Consider the following 22410-nt stretch of genomic DNA (forward strand, 5'->3'; position numbering starts at 1 on the left):
TGATAAAAGGAAAAAAAAACAAAAACTATCTTACACACACAAAAAAAAAAAAAAAAAAAACTATAATCAATATATTGAAACGATGAATATACAAAGAAGGTATTATTCTCAAGTATCTTTATTTTTTTTTAACAAACTGTAAGTGAATATTTATCACAAAGTCTAGGAGTTAAGAATTAAAAGCACACACAACATAATTATTAAATAAGTTCCACATTTAAATAAAAAAGTCACAAATTCGACAATAATAATTGCAGAATATTCGAATCTCAAAATGACAAATTAATATGCCATAGTACCTATTTAGCAAGCTCATAGAGATATAGTGAAAATTAAAGAAATATGACACAATAAGTAAATTTTGTTCCCATAGTAAGCAATTCTAAAGACACCATATATCACCAAAAGAGCATATCATCAAGTTATCACTTGAATATTATTTTCAGCAAACTCCAACAGATGCTTATCATATGCATAGTATGCCCTTAAAGAACCAGATCCTTGTTCTGAAAATTAATTGATCCGTCCAAGTTCTCATTCCAATTCCAACCTTGCCTTCTAAGATAACCATGTAAATTACATGCAATACAAGAGACAAATAAAGAATAATCAGCAATGTAAATAATGCTAATTATCAAAGATCTAAAAAAAAGCAAAGACATTTGGGAGCTTGGACATACGATAGAAGGAATGCAAAATAAAACCTCTCTATGCATGAAAATAACGGGCGTCAAGGGTACTTACTCTTTTATTATATGTATCCACGAAGAACTTGTCTGACTGCTCCTTCAGATTTGGATGAACATCGCCTGAGCACTGGAAATCATCTAGTGACATGGGAAGCCCATCCTCTGGCATCGCTTGAATCTGTGGGCAGTCACATATATCTAGTGTTTTGAGAAAGGGAGAAAGTCCTATCTCTGGCAGTGATTGGAGCTGTGGACAGTTATACACCATTAACGTTTTTAGGAAGGGAAGGCAATGCAGCAGCTTTGCCGGCAGAGATTGTAGTTTCTCGCAACCAATGAAGCTTAGAGATGTAACAGCAGTGAGGCTCCGCACCAATATCGGCTCCTCAAATATCACCTCCTCAGAACATGACACAAATACAAGTTCTGTGATGAATGGCAGTGAGTTTCTTAGAGGAAACATTTTAAGCAGAGCAGTGTTGTCCACGCATAAATAACGCAGAGACGGCAACAAGCTCGCTGATTGTTCATCTTCTACATCCAACTGAACCAGCTTAGGACATCCTACAATATTCAATTGCTTGAGGGATTTAAGGACACCTAAGCACTCCATCCATCTCAACTCATCACACTTACTGATGTACAAGTATTGCAGTTCTACCGATTGAACTAGAGAAATAGACGTTATGTGTGGCCACTGGCTTATTTTCAATCCCTTGAGTGAGGGCGGTAGATGGCAGCCACCTTCCTCATCATCTTCCGTTCTGCTATTTAATTTGAGCCTGGGACAGCATTCTATTGTCAACATTTCTAGGGAAGGAGGGAAGGGAGGTAATCTCTTTAGTTTGTGACAATAGCTGACACGAAGTTCACGCATGCAGGGAAATAGATCTTTGCCCTCGGTCCAAGACCACTCCTCCAATGCCGGCAACTCGTATAAATAAAGCACTTCCAACTTGGGAAAACACTTGCCTTCAAATTCATGACTCAGTTGTTTCAAAGCAGGCATGCCGTCCATGTGAAGTTCAATCAGATGCAAACGTTGACCGATAAATGGCAGAACGTCATCCCATCCCTTGCAATTTACTAAGTAAAGTTTTTCCAAATTGGATAGAACTTTTGGCATCAACCAACTAGGCGACCTACCTCCATTGTACCCTTTAATTTTCAATATTTTAAGTGATTTGTGTGGCTGCAGACCTTCAATTACTTCCTCTTCCAACTTGGCATCCTTCTCATCATTCCATTCCAATACCAATTTATTTAGGCGGACTTTGTTCTTTAACTCAGCCTGCTGTGCTTCTGTGCTATCAACAACATTCTCAAGATTTTGAATATGAAGTGTTCCATGAAGCTGTGTCATATCCTTTAGTTGTTCAAGCTTGAGTCCGTCATCCTCTTGAACACTAAATGTTGGCAATTCTTGAAGATTAGTTAGTCTTCGTACATCCTTCACCATCACCAAAAACATGTCATCTGCATCAATGCATCTCAAATTGACCAACTTACTCAATTCTTGTGGTATATACTCTAGTTTAGAACAACCTTCTACCTTCAGTGTTTGCAAATTATAAAGGTCGAATAGTGAGTCAGGCAAAATTTTAATTTCAGAATTCCATGATATATCAAGGTAACGGAGGTGAATCAATTTACCAATATGTTCAGATAACTCCTGCAAGCCACACCAACTTACATCTAAAACGCGAATGCTTCTTAGTTTTTCAAAGAGGCTATTGGGAGGTGAATTTTTTCTCAACATCAGGGTGTGCAACTTGTCGTATCCAGAGAATTCCAACGGCAATTTTCCTTCTTCTTCTACTCGTAGATGCCGAATAGTGGAAAGCATCTTTGTTTGTCTGTTATTTTCAATCCTACATGTCTCTTCCGCAGAAATCATCTCAGCTAAATCATGTATAAGGTCATGCATCACAAATAGACCATATCCGAATTCTTGAAAGAAAGATCTGTTAACAAACTCAAGAAAATAGTCGCTTCCAACATCTTCCATCCTCTTTGTGTTTTTATCTTCAATGAAGCCTTCGGCTATCCACATTTGAACCAACACAGCCTTATCGAATTTGTAGTCTTTAGGAAACACCGAGCAAAAAGCAAAACACTGCTTCATATTTTCATTAAGATATTCATAACTTAAATGCAGAACATGCATAATGTCTTCTTCATCTTGTTTTACTTTCCATATATCACTCTTCATTATGGTGTCCCAGTGTTGTTGGCGCAGATCTGATTGCAGAACACTGCCGAGTGTCTTTGCAGCTAATGGTGAGCCCTTCAACTTACGAGCAATCTTTCTACCAATATCTTCTAGCTCCGGATAGTCTCCAGGGTTGAGTGTGCCAAATGAGCATTTCTTGAACAATTGCCAAAAGGCATCTTCGTCTAAACCATGGAGCAAAATTGGTTCCACCAAGCTAACCATTTTTGAAACTTTCACATCTCGAGTCGTAACAATGATTTTGCTACCATGAGCTCCAACTTTAAGTAGTGCACATAATTTATGCCAGATACTCTTATTATCGCTCCACACATCATCAAGAACAAGCAGAAACTTCTTATCTGCAATATGCTCATGGAGTAGTTTTTGAAGAGGTTCTAACCCCATGTTATCATATTGTTTTTGTGGAGCTACTGATTGTATTATAGATTTTGCGAGTCCTTGCACAGTGAAATTGTCAGACACACAGACCCAAATCTTGAGGTGAAAATGAACCTGAACTCTGTTGTGTTTGTGCGCATACTGAGCAAGAGTAGTCTTTCCAGCCCCTCCTATCCCGACAATGGGCAAGACGGAGAAGGTATCGTTGACAAATGCCGATGCAGGTTCCACCTGATTAGCTGACTCCAACAACCAGTCTACCACTTGATTCAGTTCTTTGTCTCTGCCAAACATTATGTCCGTCGCCGGGGAAGAGCATGATTCTCTGGCCTGAAACTTCACCTCAGGTTGCTTCCTTCTATCATGTGGTGGTAACACATTCATGATGCTCTTCATACGATTAGCAATTTTCTCCAGCCTTCCTTGCATCTTCCTCACTCTAGCTCTCGTATCATCTTCCTCCAAGGAATGAGAAGAACCCAACAACTTTTTTTTAGCAGCATAGAACATGTTTGAAAGGCCACTGGAGCCACCTGCTACCTTGTCCTCTTCTTCACCTTTGATCTTCTGCCTGAGGACATGATATTGGAACTCATCTATCAAGTCCTCAGCATCATAAGCAGCATCCTTGAGTTCCTGCATCAATGTCTTCCACTTGGTGTTGTTGCTCCGGCTAATCTGCACCTCGTCAAGGATGATTTGAATCTCCAGCAGCGACGGGTGCAGATTTTCCATGTCCTCAGCGAAACCCCGGCGCTGGGCAAACAGTTGGATGGATTTATCGCTGGCCTTATCGATCAAGGTCTGGATGAAGGCCTGCGCGAACCATCCCCCCACTGTTAGTGCGACCGCCATCTGATTGCAGAAGAGAGCAGCGGCAGATCCCTGTTTTCTTCTCTCAGATCTGCAAGCCAAAAGAGTTGCAAAAACAAAACAAAGACAGTAGTAATCAATGTGGCAAACGCCATGTAGTAGATCGAACTATTGATTTGATTGATGGCAAATTATAAGGATTAATATATATAGCAAAGCAATATATATGTATACGAGATTTGATTACCTCCAAATAAAGTGGATCTAGAGGTGATCGTTGCTGCCGTTGACTGTGAGATGCTTCTGCAAACTACAGAAGACTCTCAGGAAGCAAATATTGCTAAAAGGGAGTTGCAGATCCAAGCAAAGTTGGGCGATGCTTCTGCAAACTACCGAATACTCACCGGAAGCAAATATTGGTAAAAGGAAGTTGGAGATCTAGGTCAACCTGTAGACTTCCGTGTTTTCAGTTCAGCGGAAGCTGATTCGGCCAGGATTAATTAAAAATATTTAATATATAATATAATTATAAAAATGAATCTATCTGAATTGAACGTTTAATTCAATTCAACTAAACTCTTTCCCCTTCAATTTTTGTTTTTTTTTTTTTTGGAGCTGGCTAATCAAACATAAATTAAAAGTATTTAATTTATAATTACATAGATAAATAGATTTATTTGTGCCATTAAATTCATTAATCTCTCTTTCATGCTTTTTTTTTCCGTCTCACTTTTATAAGCACAAGTTTATCTGGACCGTTAAATTTATTCATTTTTTACCCCGCTTAAACTTATTTATTTTTAGAAGCGGACTAAATAAGAGTTAATTAAATATATTTAATTTGCACAGTAGGGTTTTAGACCATTCATTCAATAAACATTGACTAAGAACATTTACTTTATATAATTACAAAGATAAAGTACCCTTGCTGGATAATGTGTTAGTTCTCAATCAAATATACTAACTTTGGATTCAAGAATTATTCTGCATTTAGCAAGTCCTTAGCTTATGAGACATGAATTATTTACTCTCCTAGAGAGCAACAATAATAACAAAGCAAATAATTGACCAATATCTCAGATTGAATGCCTCAATTAACAGCTTCAGATAAATCTTGTTAAGATTCAACAGGAAGAGACAAAAAAAAAAAACAACCTCGTATATCTCCCTAGTTTTTGGAACACCGAATATTGAACTGCTCTACCTATATTAGAATTTAGAAAATTTTATCATCATTTGTTATCATTAATTAAAATCAATTCTCAAATATTATTTATTTAATCGCACATGTCATCTATGATATAATATCAACGTGGATAAATATATAGATCAACTAAAATGTGAGCAACTTAGCCAATATCATTAGAGAATGTAATGTCACATATATAGGCTAAAAACCTTCTCAGAATGTAATACTGTCGTATACGTCATCTGACGTACGGACTATCAGCCCTCACCGGTGGAAGACATAATCAACACTAACCAAGGGCTACATCACACCACCAGGATATAAGGAACTAGGGCGGTAAACACGCTTATGTGCGCCGGAAAACTTCTAGTTCCTTTAGAAGATCCATCGAAGGGAAAGCAATTATACTAAGTTTTACATAAGTTCATAAGAGGTTTATACCTTTGGTGTGTGCACACGGACTCCAAAAAGTTTGGATCTCAACACGATCACACGTTCGCGCCTCTACGATATCCACACAAACAAGTCTTGCCTTCGTTTATCTCACAAACTCACAAGTTGAAGATGGAAACCACCTAAGGTTGTGCTAGCAACCTAGAGAAGGGGTTTCGGCCCAGAGAAGAGAAGAGGAAGGACAGAATGAAGATCTACCTCAAAAATGAAGAAAAAAAATACTTAAGTATTTTCATCTAATAAAAACACTTAATGAGCATTAATTCAATTAATGAGCTTTAATGTGCATTTACACTCTATTAAGAACCACACTTGAAACTCCTCATTTTAAATTTAATTTTGAAAATTGAATGAAATGATTCATTGAATTTCGAAATTCAATGAATATCTCCATTAATCCTCACTTGAGTCTAACTCAAGTCTAATTCATTTGAGTCTAATTCAATCGAGTCTTAATTAATCTCATGCAATGCAAATTCAATGAATCACTATTTCATTAATTTGAATTGACTCCTTTAGTCTAATTTGAATTGGACTCAATCTAATAATTATATCCAATTGAGTCTAACTCAACAAGTGCAATTCGGATTAGCCTTAATCCAATGATTCATCATATAAACTCATCTTCAAATCTACTTGTTCTTTGTGTGGTACCCAATAGGTTCTCGTAATGTTGGCAATGTATCCAAATCAACATTTAGATACATAAGCAATGAGTGGCATCTAGTAAGACATCATTGCTACCCAAGTGACGAGAAAGTCGAGATCCAACCTAACCTATCTGTGGCTATTATCTTGTATGACTTAGTCCCTCTATCCTTGATATCTAGATTGATCAATGAGGCATAGACCGTGTCATCCTCTTATCAACCTTTGTGTTTCTTGATCTCTAAGTAGACACACTTAATCAAATAAGTTCAATATCTCATATTGATTCATTTGAACATGGTCATGCTTTCTTGTGCCCTACTAATCAAGGGGCCCACAGATATCGCTTCCATCATATGGAAAGGATAGATCCTATCTACATCATTCACATTCCTCTGCATAATTCATTGCATATCCAGTGATCGACTTTATTGTCCACCTTGTTATAGGTGACGTTTACCGATACCAAAGTACACAACTCCTTATGTAAGGAACCGTAGTGACTTCATGTCTAAGGATTATTCATACCAATAGTCACATGAGAATGTTTATGACACTCATATAACGATCCATGAAACATTCTCATGGCGAGTCATTCAGTATTTATTCTCTAATATATACTCATGTGTCAACCTGATATCTCATATCCATGACTTGTGAGATTAAGTCATTCGTTGACCTACATGTTAGTCTCAACGCATTAATATTGTCCTTGTATATTAATGCTTGACTAGGAATAGTTAAGAGTAATGATATATGTATATCTACATTATTTCACTATCAATTCACCCAATTGATATGTTGTAAATAAGAACCTACTACCTAAGGATATTATTATACTTATTCAATTGGCACTAAACTGAAATAAATATAATAACCAACTTTACCTTTTATTAATAATGAAATATGATACAAAAATGAGCCATTTACAATCATCTCGTAATTGTTACTAGGGTTATTACTAACACATACCTCGCATGTACAGTCAGGTACTCTAGACCGTGGCTTCTGCACTACCATAATAATACTTGGGCAGTCCGATACTCCGGTATAAAGCTCTGGTATAAAGCTAGGCTCATAGTTTTAACTTTTTAAATATTCTTTATTATTATTTCACTTTAAGAATTTCATTCTATCCATTTATCATAATTATTTTCGTTTTCATATCGAATGATAACATGTTCATATGAAGTATGTTAATTTATCATCATAGGGTTCACAGATAAAAAGACTACAAGTATCAACAAGTAGACTTTCAAAAAGCATGGAGCATGAAAGATTAAGTAAGTCAAAAAGACAGGTATCAACAGAAGAGATTCAGAATATGTATTTAATGTTTAAAATAATCCTTCCCATATGAATCCCAGTATGAACCCACATATGAACAAGAAATAATATCAATTATTTGCCCCCAATGATTTAATTATTCTAATACCCATTTCACTATTTTAAATATTATTTTAATTCTCTTTTTAAAACAATTATACAAATATATATAATTTCATTATTTCTTTATTTATGCGCAAGGATAAATATATAAGAGTCAAAGAGAGATGTCCCCACTTTATATACAGCAAAATTTTCGAGTGTCAGCAGGTCACCGTGCTCCACTCGAGCTCGTGTCTACAAATATAATATCAAACATAACTCAAATAATCAAAATACTATTTATTAAGAATAATGACCTAAAATCTAAATATTGTCTATGATTTGAAATCGGTGAATTATTTTGATCTAGCTAGCTCGTACCACTTCGTATTCCTAAATGAAACCTCTGTTCTAATCTAGATAGTTCTCCTAACTACACATCGATTAACACAAAGCATCAAAATATACCTTCTACGGGTTACTGTGGTTGTTGGAAAAGAGGGCAACAACTAGGGTTGTTTTCCCTTCGTCGTTGGTCGTCTCAGCTAGCTCCGGTGAGCTTCGGCGACTCCGGCAAAAGGACAGCAGCTAGGACTGCTGTTAGAGAAAACAAAAGGCAGCGAGATGTTGCTGTTGGTGGGGGAAAAAGGAGAGAGCAACTAGGGTTGCTGCTCTTGGCTGTTGGAGGAGAAGAAAGGCAACAATGTTAGTTGGGGAAGGCTGAAAACAGAGAGGATGCATGGCTGTTGGAATAGTAAAGGGGAAAGGAAACCTATTTCCTTTTCACCAGTTGTCTCGGCGAGCTCCGGCGAAGGCCACAGCTAGCTCCGGTAGCTACTGTCTTGGCTAGAAAAGAGGACAACAACTAAGCTAAGGCTTTGTTTTCCCCTCTTTTCTGGTGGTCCAACGAGCTCTGGCACACTCCAAGGAACTCCGACAGTACTGCCAAGATAAAGGGCTGGTGGCTGGAGAAAAAGGCAGCAAGGTTGCCTGCTCTACTCTTCACTAGAGGAGGAGATAAGGCGCGGGAGGAGGAAACTAGGGCTGCTGCGATTTTTCTGCCGTTGAAGAGAAGCAGAAAAGAGAAGGAATGAGAGAAGAAGAAAAGAAAAGTTAGAGATGAGCGTGGTAGGACTGGGTTTGCCCTTTTTTTTTCCTTTTTCTTATCATTATTTTTTTCCATACTTAACAACCATCCTGATTTAATTCATCATAAACAACGGAGTTAATTAGCCAAACTAACATAAAACTTATTGATCTCATGTTGACATATAACAAAACATGCACACTTGAATTCATCAAAGCCCTACAGTTAAAACTTGATCAAAACCTGCTCAATAGCATGTTCAAACAACTCTCTTACGCGCTCCAACCTTGTCTTTCCATATATCTTAACAAACTTTAGTAGTTGATGGAGTACACAAAAAAATTGAATCCAAAAATAATTTCAATATCGAGACTAACCAAGATATTTTTTCTAATGAAACAACTTCAATAGTTGGTGAAGGCGCAAGAGATATCCCAACTTTATAAATTAAAAAGTTGAGTATCAACATATAAATATGTCAAATGCACAAGTGGAGTTAGCTAGCGATGCTCAAAGTTTTCTTAATATGAGGATGGAGATATTGAAATTAATAGTCACACAGATGATCAATTATCTATTTCAGATGATGTTAGTGATTATTTTTTTTACATAGTATGTATTTTTTTCATTTTTAATTCATTTATATAAGATAAAGTTTCATTACTTTTATATATATTGTGACAGTCATACAGTCCAAGAGGATTGAACATCTACCAGTTCTGCAGACACTTGATGATAATAGTTCCCCTAGCGGTTAGTTGTTTTGAATTTAAATTACAAAAGTTTTATTTAGTTTGTTATTTATTGAAGTATTTCATTTGTTAATTATTAACACTTTCACATTTATAGGTCACCTGCTACATAGGGAGACACGTGACACACATTCTAATATGTTGTGACACCAAATCAATGAACAAGGTAAATTATCCATAACTTTTCATCAGAGTGATGGGCATCCAATTAACCTAAACACAGCTTTATTTATGACCGAGTTAGGTTTCTCAGTAAAGACATTTACTCCCTTACAAGCTAAAAGTTGAAAACACATCTCTGAGGATAATAAAAGGATGATATACAATCGATTATTAGCAAGTATAAATAATTCAACATATTTATAACCACTTCTTTACTACTAGCCACATGCAAAATAAATTTATTTTGTTCAGGCTGCTTTTGATATAACTTTTAGGAGGGTTCATCGTCTGTTAGAAAGAAGACCGATTGGTTAATGAGTGCAAGGTATAGAGATAATATAACTAAAATGCATAGCTATTATAAGAAGCTATTGTGTTTTCCTCCTATTGAGCATCAACAATAGATGTCAATCGAGTTGTGAGATGCAATTTGACTAGGACTACATGTGTGCTATGTTTGAATTAGAGGCATTTCAAATAACTCATTCTATAACAAATGTCTTTTTTATATAAAAATTTAATTATTTGTTCTATAACTAATATTTTATTTATACAAAATTTTACGTTGTAGAAACGATTTGTAACAAATGTTAAAAATCTAGGGAAACTCTCATATAGCCATCGTAGAGGTTGTAAATCATTCATTCAATATAGTTACAATGGTATAAGTACTAATTTTATAGTTATCGTATATTGTTTGTTGAATAAAATATTAACACATTGTTTTTGTTTTCAAATCGATCAGTCACGGAAAAAAGATCTGATTACTGTCTTTAATGAAACTTATTATAGCTCGTCAAAAGGGTGGATTAGGGAGAGAGCCCAAACTAAATACGTATTCTATTACCTTATTTAGTGAATTTATTTGGGGAGAGTGCCCGACGACTTACTCGTGTTTCATCACTAACCACTTGAAACTTATCTCAATTGCAGTGATTTTTTTAAAGGTTAGCGGTGATGTAAAAAAAATTCATCACTAACATTTAGTTTCCACGACGAAATATGGGTAATTCATCGCTAATACTATCATGGTTAGAGACGAACAATGCTACATTTGTCGCTAATACTATCATGATTAGTGAGGAATAATGCTACATCCGTTTCTAACCTTGGTGCATTTTAGCAATGATTATGGTAATTTTAGCTGCATTTTATGTTATGTGGTTAATCTTAGCAATGAAATATTGACTTTCATCCCTAAGTATAGTTTACGACAAACTTATAGTGACAATGTTAACAACAAATATTTATCATGGCTATATACTATTAGCGATGAATTACGTGGTCGCTAAATAATGTTGTTCTTGTAGTGGTTATGCATTTCTGTCACAATTATCCGTCTTGATCAAGGGTGGAGCCAGGTACAACCCTACCTAGCCTGGAGCCTGGATGCCCGACGGCTACAAGAAGAGAAAAACGTCAATTTTATTGAGAAAAACGGAAGAGAAAGTGGAGGCTAGCTCAGACGTTGGCGTCGGCATCAACGTCGACGTGGCCCATAGCCCGGGTAAATCGGGCTGGCTCCGCCATTGATCTTGATGCTTTAAACAAGGTTAAAAAAATAACTAATGCAGTGAATTAAAAAATCTATTTTAAATTTGAGATTACTTCCCATCTGAAATTATATTTCAATTAGTTGTTATGTTCATGTGCACCATGTATAAAATTTTTTTTTAGACTTAATGCTATACCCTAACACATAAACTCTAAAATCAACACCCTATATATATATATATTGCGTACAGTGTAGTCGAGCACTACGTGGTGCGCAACATACGTATAGACGGATGTTATGTCATCGCACACTTTATGTCGCACACCCTGTAAGGACTATGTATAATTTTTTTTAGACTTAATAATCTATCCTATCCCCTATACCTATGACCAAATCATTTGGTCCAAAAAAAATGGACTAGGGGATGGATCACTTGCAATTGCGGCCTGATCGTGACCACGATTCGGCCACAATTGGTTATGATCCCTCCTTGGGTTCCCCGTCCCCCCAGATTATAGTTTTGAATCGAGGCGAGTGGCCGGAGGCTGCCCGAAGGTTGTCGGCGGTGGGCAAGTGGCCAAGATGTTGGACGTCGAGCTGGGGCAAGCCTCCGAGCGGTCTCCGGTCACCCATCCCGACCGAAACTATAATATGAGGGGACGGTGAACTCAGAGAGGGATTGCAACTGTTGGGGTTCAATCAAAGTTCCACGTTGGAAAGATTTGATAAAGATCATGGGGTTAAAAGGATGCAAGATATCTCCATTGGCATGAGGCCTTTTGGAGAGAGCCCAAGAGCAAAGCCATGAGGGCCTAGGCCCAAAGTGGACAATATCATGTCATTGTGGAGATATGTGGACATCCTTTCAAGCACAACAAATGGTATCAGAGCCATGGTACGAACCAGATACCATGTGGGGTGGCCTTGAACGAAGTTGAGGGTGAGCCCGGAGTAGGTCAGGGTGATCGGATACTTGTGCGGAAGCAAGTAGATCAGGGTGACCTGATGCTCGCAGTAATGAACGAAGCAGTCAAGGTGACCGAATGCTCGGGGGGAGGCCCGGAGTAGGTCAAGGTGACCAGGCGCGGATGCTTGCAGGGAGGCCCAGAGCAGGTCAAGGTGACTGAATACTTGCAGGGGGCAAGTAGGTCAGGGTGACCGGATGCTCACGGGGAGGCCCGAAGCAGGTCAGGGTGACCGAGTACTTGCGGGAGACCTGGAGCAAGTCAGGATGACCGGATGCTCGTAGGTAGGCCCGGAGTAGGTCAAGGTGATCGAACGCGGATGCTTGCGGGGAAGCCCAGAGCAGGTCGGGATGACCGGATGCTCACAGGGAGGCCCATACCATGAGAGTAATTGTGGTCCTTCGTTTGAGGGAAGGATTGTTGGAGTTCAATCAAAATCCCACATTGGAAAGATTTGGTAAAGATCATGAGGTTAAAAGGATGCAAGATATCTCCATTGGCATGAGACCTTTTGGGGAGAGCCCAAGAGCAAAGCAATGAGGACCTAGGCCCAAAGTAAACAATATCATGCCATTGTGGAGATATATGGACATCCTTTCAAGCACAACAGCAACCAATTGCGGCTGGATCGTGACCATGATCCAGTCGCAATTGCAAGTGGTCAATCTCCTGGTCCATTTTTTTGTGAACAAGGGAATTTGGCCTCCCTAAACCCTAAAGCCAAAACCATAAATGGCTAAACCCTACTTTGCTTATGGTGCTCACCTTATGTTCACCATGTATTTAAATTTTTTTATTTATATTTTTTAGAGCTTATTTAATGGTTAACAACGGGAATAGAGGTTGTTTTTCTTCCTACTTAAAGTTACAAACGGATCTAAGGTTTGCAAGTCTTGTGAGTCAACTAGAAAAATATTTGATTCGTATTTAAAATTAACGAATTCAAGTCGAATGTGTTAGATAATTTTTTGAACTGAATTCGAACTCATAATATTTTGTTCAATTATTCATCATCACTCATAAGCATATCTCAAATTAAATTGTAGTTATTTTTACATCATTTTAATTAAAATATACTTAAATTAATGTCCGAATAATTTTAACTGAACTCGAATTTAAGTCATTTTAAATTATAATTCGATTATACTTGAATTAAGGTTCGAACCATTCAAATCAAACTCGAGTTCAAATTTTATTTCCAATTGAGCTCGAGATAAAATTATTTATATTTTCAAAAATTTTAAATATCACATATATTTTTAGAACCTACCTTGTTCCATCTTCTCTTAGATAAGGCAAGTGTTTATTGATAGGGAATTCGATTTATCGGTGAGTGGAAAAGAATGAGCAAGGAGAAGCAATGCGTAGGATTGAAGTGGATGGCTGATGGACCAGGTATGCATGAATTCGTTCATGTTCGGTAGTTATGACGATAATCGACGTTGCTCGCACTGCAATAAAAATGACTTTTCGCAGCGTGCAAGATCACCTTCCGTAGCGCGCATTGCACATTGCATATTTTAAAGCGGTTGAAAGTCATTAGTATTGACGGCGTGCATTGCACGCCATAGAAAAGATCATCGACAGCGTGCATTGCACACTGCGGAAACAACTATTGATGGAAACAACTATTGGCTAGGATGCGGAAACAACATGTAAGTGTAGATTCCAAATTAACTTATTTTATGTATGTTGTTTAATTACAAACCTGTTCTTGTTTATTCTGTTGCCTCATACTTTGCAAAAAACATGGACTTCATTTCTTGTATTTCTTGTTGCATGGGTCTCATTTCTTGCATTTCTTGTTGAAGGTTATGTATCATAACTTGAAGTTGTTTAACAGTTTGATTTTGTTGCACAAAAGCTCCAACTTTAGATGGTGTAGCTCCAAAGCCCAATCCACGCACTCTACCCCTTGTTTCCTTGTCAAACACAATGCTAATTGCATCATCAACAATGTTAGTAGTCTTTTGAGATTCTGGCGGACATCTTGTATTTCTTTCTGCAAATAAAAAAGATAATTTCTAAGAAAATAACAAATTTAAGTTACCTATTTTTTTCTTATGAGCTTCTTCAAATAAAAAAAGACATAATTTTATTACCATTTTCCCTCCAACTGCTTGAGTACTAGGTTCCCCATTTTTTTCTTGTGACCTTCAATCCAAACTTGTGATCTTTTAATTTATATATCTGACAGACTTGTTTTTTCCTTAGATATAGAAATATTAGAAAAAAAATTGTTAGAAACAATATTCAATAATTAACTTAGAAATATAAAAATAATATTTATCATAATGTGAGCCAAACAAGCATAACCTCTCCGGCTCATCGTGTAAATATATTCTTGTTTTTTCTCTCATTGTTCTAAATCTTACACTCTTTTCCTGAGATTTACAAAACAAATCAAGACATTAATTAGAAATTACACTAAAATAATGGAAAAGAAGGGGTCAGTCATATCCTTTATGAAATCACATGACATAAAATGATTTTACCCAATATTAATTGGTCTGACAAACGACACCACAAAACTATAGCGTGCAAAGTTTTGGGAACCTGATCTATTGATAACATTTTCAAGCCATTAAATTAATACATAGTGGTAGTACCAATTCAAATGTTGGCTGTGAAAGATGTGGGAAATCCATGGCATAAAATAATATTGAAATAGCACCAAAGTACATTCTAGCCTTCATCGATTTAGAATATACACTCGTATATAAGACAGAAAACCCTGAAAGTTAAACATGTGTTAGTATTGTTGTTATACTGTTGTTGATTACTAATAGAACTTCAAATTAGTAATCAAGTATTAGCACTTTTGTTGCACAGATAATTGACCACAAATTGACCAAAGCACGTGTAAGCAAAACACGGACAAAATTGGCTCAAGCAAGAAAGCTCACAAACTTATGTAGCCATCAGAACGGGCAGACTTGCTTACAAAAGCAACACACAAACTGCTAAAACCTATGACATCTCAACAATATCAAAATACTCTAGTTGACAAAAAGAAAAAGAATGGAAGATAAGAAATCAGGTGAGAAAAAATGGACAAGATAAAATGGGACTTGAGTTTTTTATATTCTGATGTCGAGTAAGAAGGAGATTTGATCTCTAATGATGAATGCTACCATCAGAATAGCTTATTCTTTAAGTTGTCAAGGAAGAACAACCAATTGGATGCCAAATCCTACTTAATGCAAACAAACTTGAGGGATATTATTAAAAGCAGAGAAATTTGCCTACAGCCATGGAAATGAATTCAGTATATTATTGAGAAAAATAGTAGTCAGCTTATATAGCAACACATAATTTAAACAGAACCATAAACCCATAACACAACCTCTGAGTACGAATAAGCAGCCACAAACAGTAGGCAGCTTTTACATCTCCTTCAACAAACTATTTAAAGTGAATAAATACTTACTTGAAAGGTAGGTGATAGTGTCTTCTTCACAAATAAGTCCCATTGATTTTGCTCCAAAAATTCAGGCTTTGAAAGATTGAGATCTCGTGAAGCCACTCGACCTGTATTAACTTCTCGTACAAGTATTTGCAATTTGGATTTTTTATCACGCCGCAATTTAGCTAACTTTTGAAAAATTACTTTCTTTTCCCAATCTTCAACTTTATAACTCAGCTGTACATTAATAAACATGAAAATATATATACATTTTGTTATAGAAATGGAAATGAAAAATGTAGTGTTTGAAGATATTACCTGAAGACAACTCCACATCCTATCCTTTACTTCTTCACCTATTTCATTCCATCCATCCAATGTATATGGAACAAATTCCTTTATCATGCACCCTAGAAAAGAAGCGTACTTCACCGAATTATCTCCAATCAGTTGTCCTAACTCATTACGCTCCAGCTCTTTGCACTTATCTTGGCCATTAACCATTTTCAGTTTGGACGTACCCCTTCCCTTTTTCTTTTGAGTTTTGTCATCATTAATTTATTCTTCACCATGCAAATCATGTGATGAATTGTTAGCGTCCATTCTCGATAACCTATTAGCTATAGTTTCCTGTAAAATAACAAAAATATATATTGAAATGTACAAGTGTGTTTATTACTAAAACTAAGATTTTTGAAAGAGTAAAATATCACCTGAATTTCATCTTCAGATGCTAAGCTATGCTTTTTACCCTTTTTGCTCATCTTTTTGAATGCTATGTAATGATTTGATCAAACATATAATATGATATAATAAATATAAACAAACAAAGTAAATATGTAGACAAATATATTGCAACAGTAATATAGAGTTATATAACTTGAGAAGAACATTTATCAATTAAAATAAATAACTATAAAATCTACATCTCAAAATTTTAGTCATGTCTCAGTCACATCAATTCCCTGACACTCATTCCTTGCATATGGTTCTTTCTCGGTAATGTTAATTTCAATTGATGATATATAGGCATCCGCTTCAAGCACATTCATGTTATGAATACCCCGAGACGGTGCTTTTAGCAACACATACCAATTTGATTCATCATTGTCCCTAGAATAGAATACTTGCTTGGCTTGTGATGCTAAAATGAAAGGATCATTTTCAAAAGTTTTTAGTCCTTGGTGTAAGTTAACGAGTGTAAAGCCATCCTCCATTTTAATACCATTTCCATGATTGGCCCAATCACACCTAAAAATAGACACTTTGAAAGAATAGTAGTCTAGTAAAACAATGTCTCGTATAACTCCATAGTATGATAGTCTTTCTACTGTATGTGAATAATCATTAGCATTAGATTGACAAACAGTGTCGGCTTCAATCGAAACTCCACTATCTTGTGTCAACCTTCCAACATCAATTGTGTGGAACCGATGTCCATTTATAATATAACTCGTATAAGATATAACATGCTTTCTTGGACCATATGCTAGCCATTGAATTCGGCCTGAAGAGTTAAAAGGAACATGTTTTGATAGCCATTTAGCAAATGTTTCCATATGTTGCATTTGTAACAATGCTTCATTACTTAAGAAACGACGATCTGTTTGTTTAAGCTCCTCAATGTGCATCCTATTGAAAATCATTGAAGATAGATATTAGAATATACAAGATATGTAATACATTAAGACTAATATAGTATGCAATTAATTACACTCACTCTAAGTAAGGTTCAACTTCTGCAGTATTAAACAACACATATTGATGTGCGACTTGCAACATGTCATCTTCTAAAATTTTTTCTTTTCCTTAAGAAATTGGACGACCCTCCACTAATCCATTTTCCAAATTATCATTCCAATTTGAACGAACACCAATATTAGAAGCCTTGTTTATATAAGCACTACAAAATATCATTCGTTCTTCTGCGAGATAACACTCAGCTATGCAACCTTCTGGCCTTGCTCGATTCTTCACCTACCCTTTTAGTGTTTTCATAAATCTAAATCATAAAAAAATCACATGAAACAACCATTGATAGCAAAATTAAATTATTATTTATTACCTTTCAAATGAATACATCCAACGGAATTGGACTGGCCCACACAAGCGAGTCTCTCTTGCTAAATGAATTGTCAAATGAATCGAGATGGTAAAGAAGGCAGGTGGAAAATATCTTTCTAACATGCATAGAGTTTCAACAATATTCTCCTCTAGTGCTTCTAAATGATTCCTGTCTAACACTCTTTCACATAATTCATTGGAAAATGAATCAAGCAGAAATATAGCACTATGTGAGCCTTCCGGTAGAAGATTTCTCAATGCTACTGATAGCAATTGTTGCATTAGAACATGACAATCATGAGATTTCAGCCCATTAAGCTTACGCTCTTCTAAAGAAATACGGTTACCAATATTTGAGCTATAGCCATTGGGTAACTTTATTTTCTTCAACCTAGAGCAAAATACATCCATTTCTCTTGTAGACAACATGTATGGTGCAGCAGGCAAGTGATATTTATTTTCTCCTTTTTCTTGAGGATGTAATTCTTTTCTAATATTTAAGTTCATCAAATCTTTGCGAGCATTCACACCATCTTTGGATTTTTTTTTCTCTTTAGGTTTAATAATGTGTCTATGATATTCTCACAAACGTTCTTTTCAACATACATCACATCTAAGTTATGATGTAACAGGAGCCCCTACAACTAACCATTAACATGTTTCATAATGTTAGTTATGGAAATTTAAAACAATTTGTGGACAAAAACTAATGAATAGAGTGCAAAATAACTTACACTCCAATATGGTAAATTGAAAAAGATTGACTTTTTCTTCCACTGTTGAACAGATTTTTGTACGTCTTTTGAACTATCTTGTTTCTTCCTCTTTTTCCCCCAAGTATTGACATTCACATCCTTTTTCTTTTTACCCCAATCATTTTCAATATCTATCATTGCATTGAGAATTTCTAGCCCATTCAAAGGTCTAGGTTTCCCTTTTCTTTCTTTTTTTCCCATTAAACCACTTCTTTTTCTAACAAAATGGGTGATTAGGAGAAAGAAATCTTCTGTGGCCCATATATGAAAACTTTCTGCTATACTTAAGCCACATAGAACATACGTCTTCCCCACATATTGGGCAACCAAGTTTCCCTTTTGTGGCACATCCAGCTAGGTTTCCATAAGCTGGAAAATCATTGATTGTCCACATCAAAATAGCATTTAGATTGAATATTGACTTGCTGAATACATCATACGCCTCTACATCATGTGTCCCACAACTCCTTTAAATCCTCGATAAGGGGTTCCAAGTATACATCTATATCATTTCCTGGTTGCTTCAGACATGGAATTAGTAATGTCAACATAAGATTTTCTTTCATCATGCATATCAATGGAGGAAGGTTATAATTTACCAAAATAACGGGCCAACAACTATATCTAGAACTAAGGTCGCCAAAAGGGTTGAATCCATCGGTTGCAAGGCCAAGGCACAAATTTCTAGGATTTGACGCAAAATCTGGCCGTTTATGATTTATTATATCCCAAGCTACTAAATCAATTGGATGACACATCATGTGATCTTGACTTTTGTGGTTGGAGTGCCAAATCAACTCTTCAGCTTTTTTTTTATTTAAGCATCCTTTTAAATCTTGGTATCACCGGAAAATACCATAGCACATTTTCAGGAACCCCTTTAAAAACTTTGGTGGTGACTTTGTCCACCTTCCATCTTGATGAACCACACTTTGGACACATATCCAGATTTTTAAGCTCCTTTTGAAATAGACAACAATCATTTCGGCAAGCATGAATCTTCTCATATCCTAAATCAAATAGTTTTAACAACTTTCTCATCGAGTAAACAGTTTCTGGAAGTGTGTTTTTTATGGAAACATGTCACCTAAGATCTTAGGAGCTCATTGAAACTATTATCTATGTGACCATTAGTAGACTTGTAATTGTATAATGCGACAACTGCTGATAGCTTTGTGTAAGCTGTGCAACCAGGGAAGAGAGGAGTTTCTGCATCTTCTAATAAATTAGCAAAGTCGTTATCTTTTGCCTCAGACATAGTGTATCCAACGTCTTCTTCTGGCACAAAGACATTCTTATATAAGTGATATGCCTCTCTACTTTCATCATCTTTCTGAAATTCTCCTGAACTACCTTCACCTTGATATTGTGGGTTATAAGTTTCTCCATGGAAGACCCAAATAGTTTAAGAATGATTAAACCCCTTAATAATTAAGTGATCGTACACTTGGTCAAATTTCATATACTTTTTGTTTTTACAATGCTTGCAAGGGCATAAGATTACTTCATGTGTTTTGGCATAGTTCTTAGCTTGTGCAAGAAATTTTGTACCCCTCCTTCATACTCGGGTACAAGCCTTGAAGGTAAATGTATCCATTCCTTATCCATTTCGTAAATGACCCAAACCTTAACATACAAATATTTTATGTTTAATACAAAATAAGATTTATATATTTATTTAATATACATAAAAGAAAATGAAAGTCAAAAGAAAACAAAATGGGGAGAGTACAAATTGCAATATTGAAGGTGAAATAGGGCATATTACTTAATCATGTTATTCTTACTTAAGGTGAAATATCAAGATTCCACTCAACTGCTGCTGATGCTACTTCCTTGCCAATATACCCACCACCAACAACTATAACTTCTTTGCTTTTTCCTGAGAAATGGATATTCCAAAGTTAATCATCAACCACAAATAGGGCTGACTTGAATACCGCCAATCATAGTTATCAGAATAATTCAAAATTACCAAAGATGATATTAGTGAATTGGCATATGCAACATCCCAAATATAATGAAAACCTGGTAATTTTTTGTGTGGTAAAAAAATTGCAAAGTTCTATTGTTGAACAGAAAACAAAGATTAAAAACCTATATTAGTAAAACAAATAAGGATTTATTGATGTAGGTTTTTGTGCAGGGATCACTTAACTCTTCAAATCAAATAGAACAATTCAGAGTAATCTTTGCATTTACTTGACAAAGCAATTTCCAACTACACTTACACCAGTCTTTAAACGAGCATAAAAAACAGTTAAAAAATAGATGCCAAAAAAAGTATTTGTCAAAGTGTGCAAACCACTTTCTCAATAATTCCACTATGTATACAAAACACATATAATTCCAAAATCTTATCAGGTTGTGCAAAAAGAAAATCAATAATTTTCTTGGTAAAAAAAATGCATCCAGAAAATAATAAACAAATCAGACCTAACCCAAAGCTATACAAAGCCAAGTCCTCAATCTGGATGTTATAATCTTCAGGAAATAAGAAAAAACGTTATAAACATTATTCAGAACCTGCTGGAAATTCGTCGGGTTCTCTTTTCTCAATTGAGCAAGTGCATCTTTGCAGGTGTCTCTGTTCTTTGAATCCTTCTATTTCATTTGATTTTTGATAAGTTCACTCAATGCTGAAAAATTTCCATTGTCCCTATTCCTACGCATTTTGACTTATTAACTGTAATAACACTACGAATGAATTCCATTGTAATCCAAAAAGAAACAAAATTCTCTATATACTCACATGTTGAAGAATTGTTCTAAATTACAATCATTACAACTAGAGATATTATTCTATTCAACAGTTAACTGTTTGGAGAAAACAAATAGTACTTTCAACCTAATGATAACAAAAGGAGAACAAACTAACATGCATAAACCGGCTTACATATCATTGCTTTAAAATGGTTAGGGTAACAAACATCCATCTTCAATGTATTCTAAAATAAATCTTTAAACTTCATATTAATGTTGCTTCAACAAAAGAGTACAGGAAGGCAATTATTTAGTCAGCTGCAACTAAAGCCAATGAAAGTCAATGAAACTAAATCAATTAGGGTTTCATTACTAGGATGGAGGATGCCAGGAAGAGGAAGGAAAGTCAATACAAGAAAGAGTTATATTTCAGGTATTTAACAAAGTGAATCCATATTTTGTCACTATCCAAGGAGAGTACCACTTTAGGTATTCAACTCAACAACAACATAATACAAGAAAAACAATAGAAAATAAAAGAAATCCAACCTGAGAAAGGCAAGGATTGACGAAGATGTTTAATTTAGTAGAAAGCTTTGGAGGAGAGGGCTTCGTCGGAGAGTGCTTCGTTTGAGATAGGATAGGCGGAGATTTCGGCAGAGAGGAGTTTAGGGTTGCGGCAGAGAGGTTTCGGCGGACGGAGTTTGAGTGAGGAGGCTTCGGCGGAGGGAGTTCGCATGAGGAGGCTTCGGCGGAGAGGGCTTCGGTGGAGAGAGTTCGCGTGAAGAGGAAGGCTTCAACGGAGAGGGCTTCGCTGTTGGCGGAGAGAAGTTTAGGGTTCGCGTGAGGAGAGTTTCCGGCGGAGGGAGTTCATGTGAGGAGAGGTCGCGATTTAAGGTTTTGACAGCTGGTTTCTGGCATGAGGATGTTTTGCGTGTGAAGTAGTTCGCGGGCCTGAGGATGTTTGGCGAATAATTGCGGGAGGTTTCGTGTGAAAATTTTTGACTATATGTTTAGAAAATTTTGAGGATTATTAGTAGCGCACATTATACATTGTTAAATGTTTATAATATATATTCGTAGCATATATTTTTGCACGTTGTCATTTATATATATATAATAACTATTAACAACACGCTCTACACGCCGTTAATATTAAATTATAACAGTGCACATTGTATGCCATAGAAAAATTTATCGATGACATACTTTTTCTGCACGCCGTCGTTTAATTTGTATAAATATTA

At 35.9% G+C, this 22410-nt stretch overlaps 2 protein-coding genes across 8 annotated transcripts; both read right to left on the bottom strand.

Annotated features, from left to right (window-relative positions):
• Nucleotides 1–275: 275 nt before the first annotated feature.
• LOC122047561 (putative disease resistance protein RGA1) lies at nt 276–8900 on the bottom strand. Of its 3 annotated transcripts, XM_042608944.1 has the most exons (4): nt 8547–8900; nt 8243–8452; nt 745–4207; nt 276–558 (listed from the first exon to the last, which is right to left on the bottom strand). In XM_042608944.1, the coding sequence occupies exons 3-4, from the start codon at nt 4156–4158 to the stop codon at nt 535–537; spliced, it is 3438 nt and encodes a 1145-aa protein (XP_042464878.1). In that variant the 5' UTR covers nt 4159–4207; nt 8243–8452; nt 8547–8900; the 3' UTR covers nt 276–534. The 3 variants fall into 3 exon arrangements, with proteins under 3 accessions (XP_042464878.1, XP_042464870.1, XP_042464861.1); XM_042608936.1 differs by lacking the exons at nt 8243–8452; nt 8547–8900 and adding an exon at nt 4364–4673; XM_042608927.1 differs by lacking the exons at nt 8243–8452; nt 8547–8900 and adding an exon at nt 4364–4564 and having other exon boundaries at nt 745–4223.
• A 5010-nt stretch (nt 8901–13910) lies between these two features.
• Nucleotides 13911–22143, bottom strand: LOC122047579. Of its 5 annotated transcripts, XM_042608956.1 has the most exons (7): nt 21713–22143; nt 20248–20342; nt 16355–16416; nt 15960–16271; nt 15666–15878; nt 14552–14619; nt 14338–14444 (listed from the first exon to the last, which is right to left on the bottom strand). In XM_042608956.1, the coding sequence occupies exons 4-7, from the start codon at nt 16143–16145 to the stop codon at nt 14363–14365; spliced, it is 549 nt and encodes a 182-aa protein (XP_042464890.1). In that variant the 5' UTR covers nt 16146–16271; nt 16355–16416; nt 20248–20342; nt 21713–22143; the 3' UTR covers nt 14338–14362. The 5 variants fall into 5 exon arrangements, 1 of the variants encoding a protein (XP_042464890.1); XR_006130597.1 differs by lacking the exon at nt 14552–14619 and adding an exon at nt 13911–14237 and having other exon boundaries at nt 16355–20342; XR_006130598.1 differs by lacking the exons at nt 14338–14444; nt 14552–14619 and adding an exon at nt 20987–21146 and having other exon boundaries at nt 15490–15878.
• Between the last annotated feature and the right edge of the window lie 267 nt (nt 22144–22410).

Source organism: Zingiber officinale, chromosome 1B (assembly GCF_018446385.1).
Source record: "Zingiber officinale cultivar Zhangliang chromosome 1B, Zo_v1.1, whole genome shotgun sequence".
Classification (NCBI taxonomy): domain Eukaryota; kingdom Viridiplantae; phylum Streptophyta; class Magnoliopsida; order Zingiberales; family Zingiberaceae; genus Zingiber; species Zingiber officinale.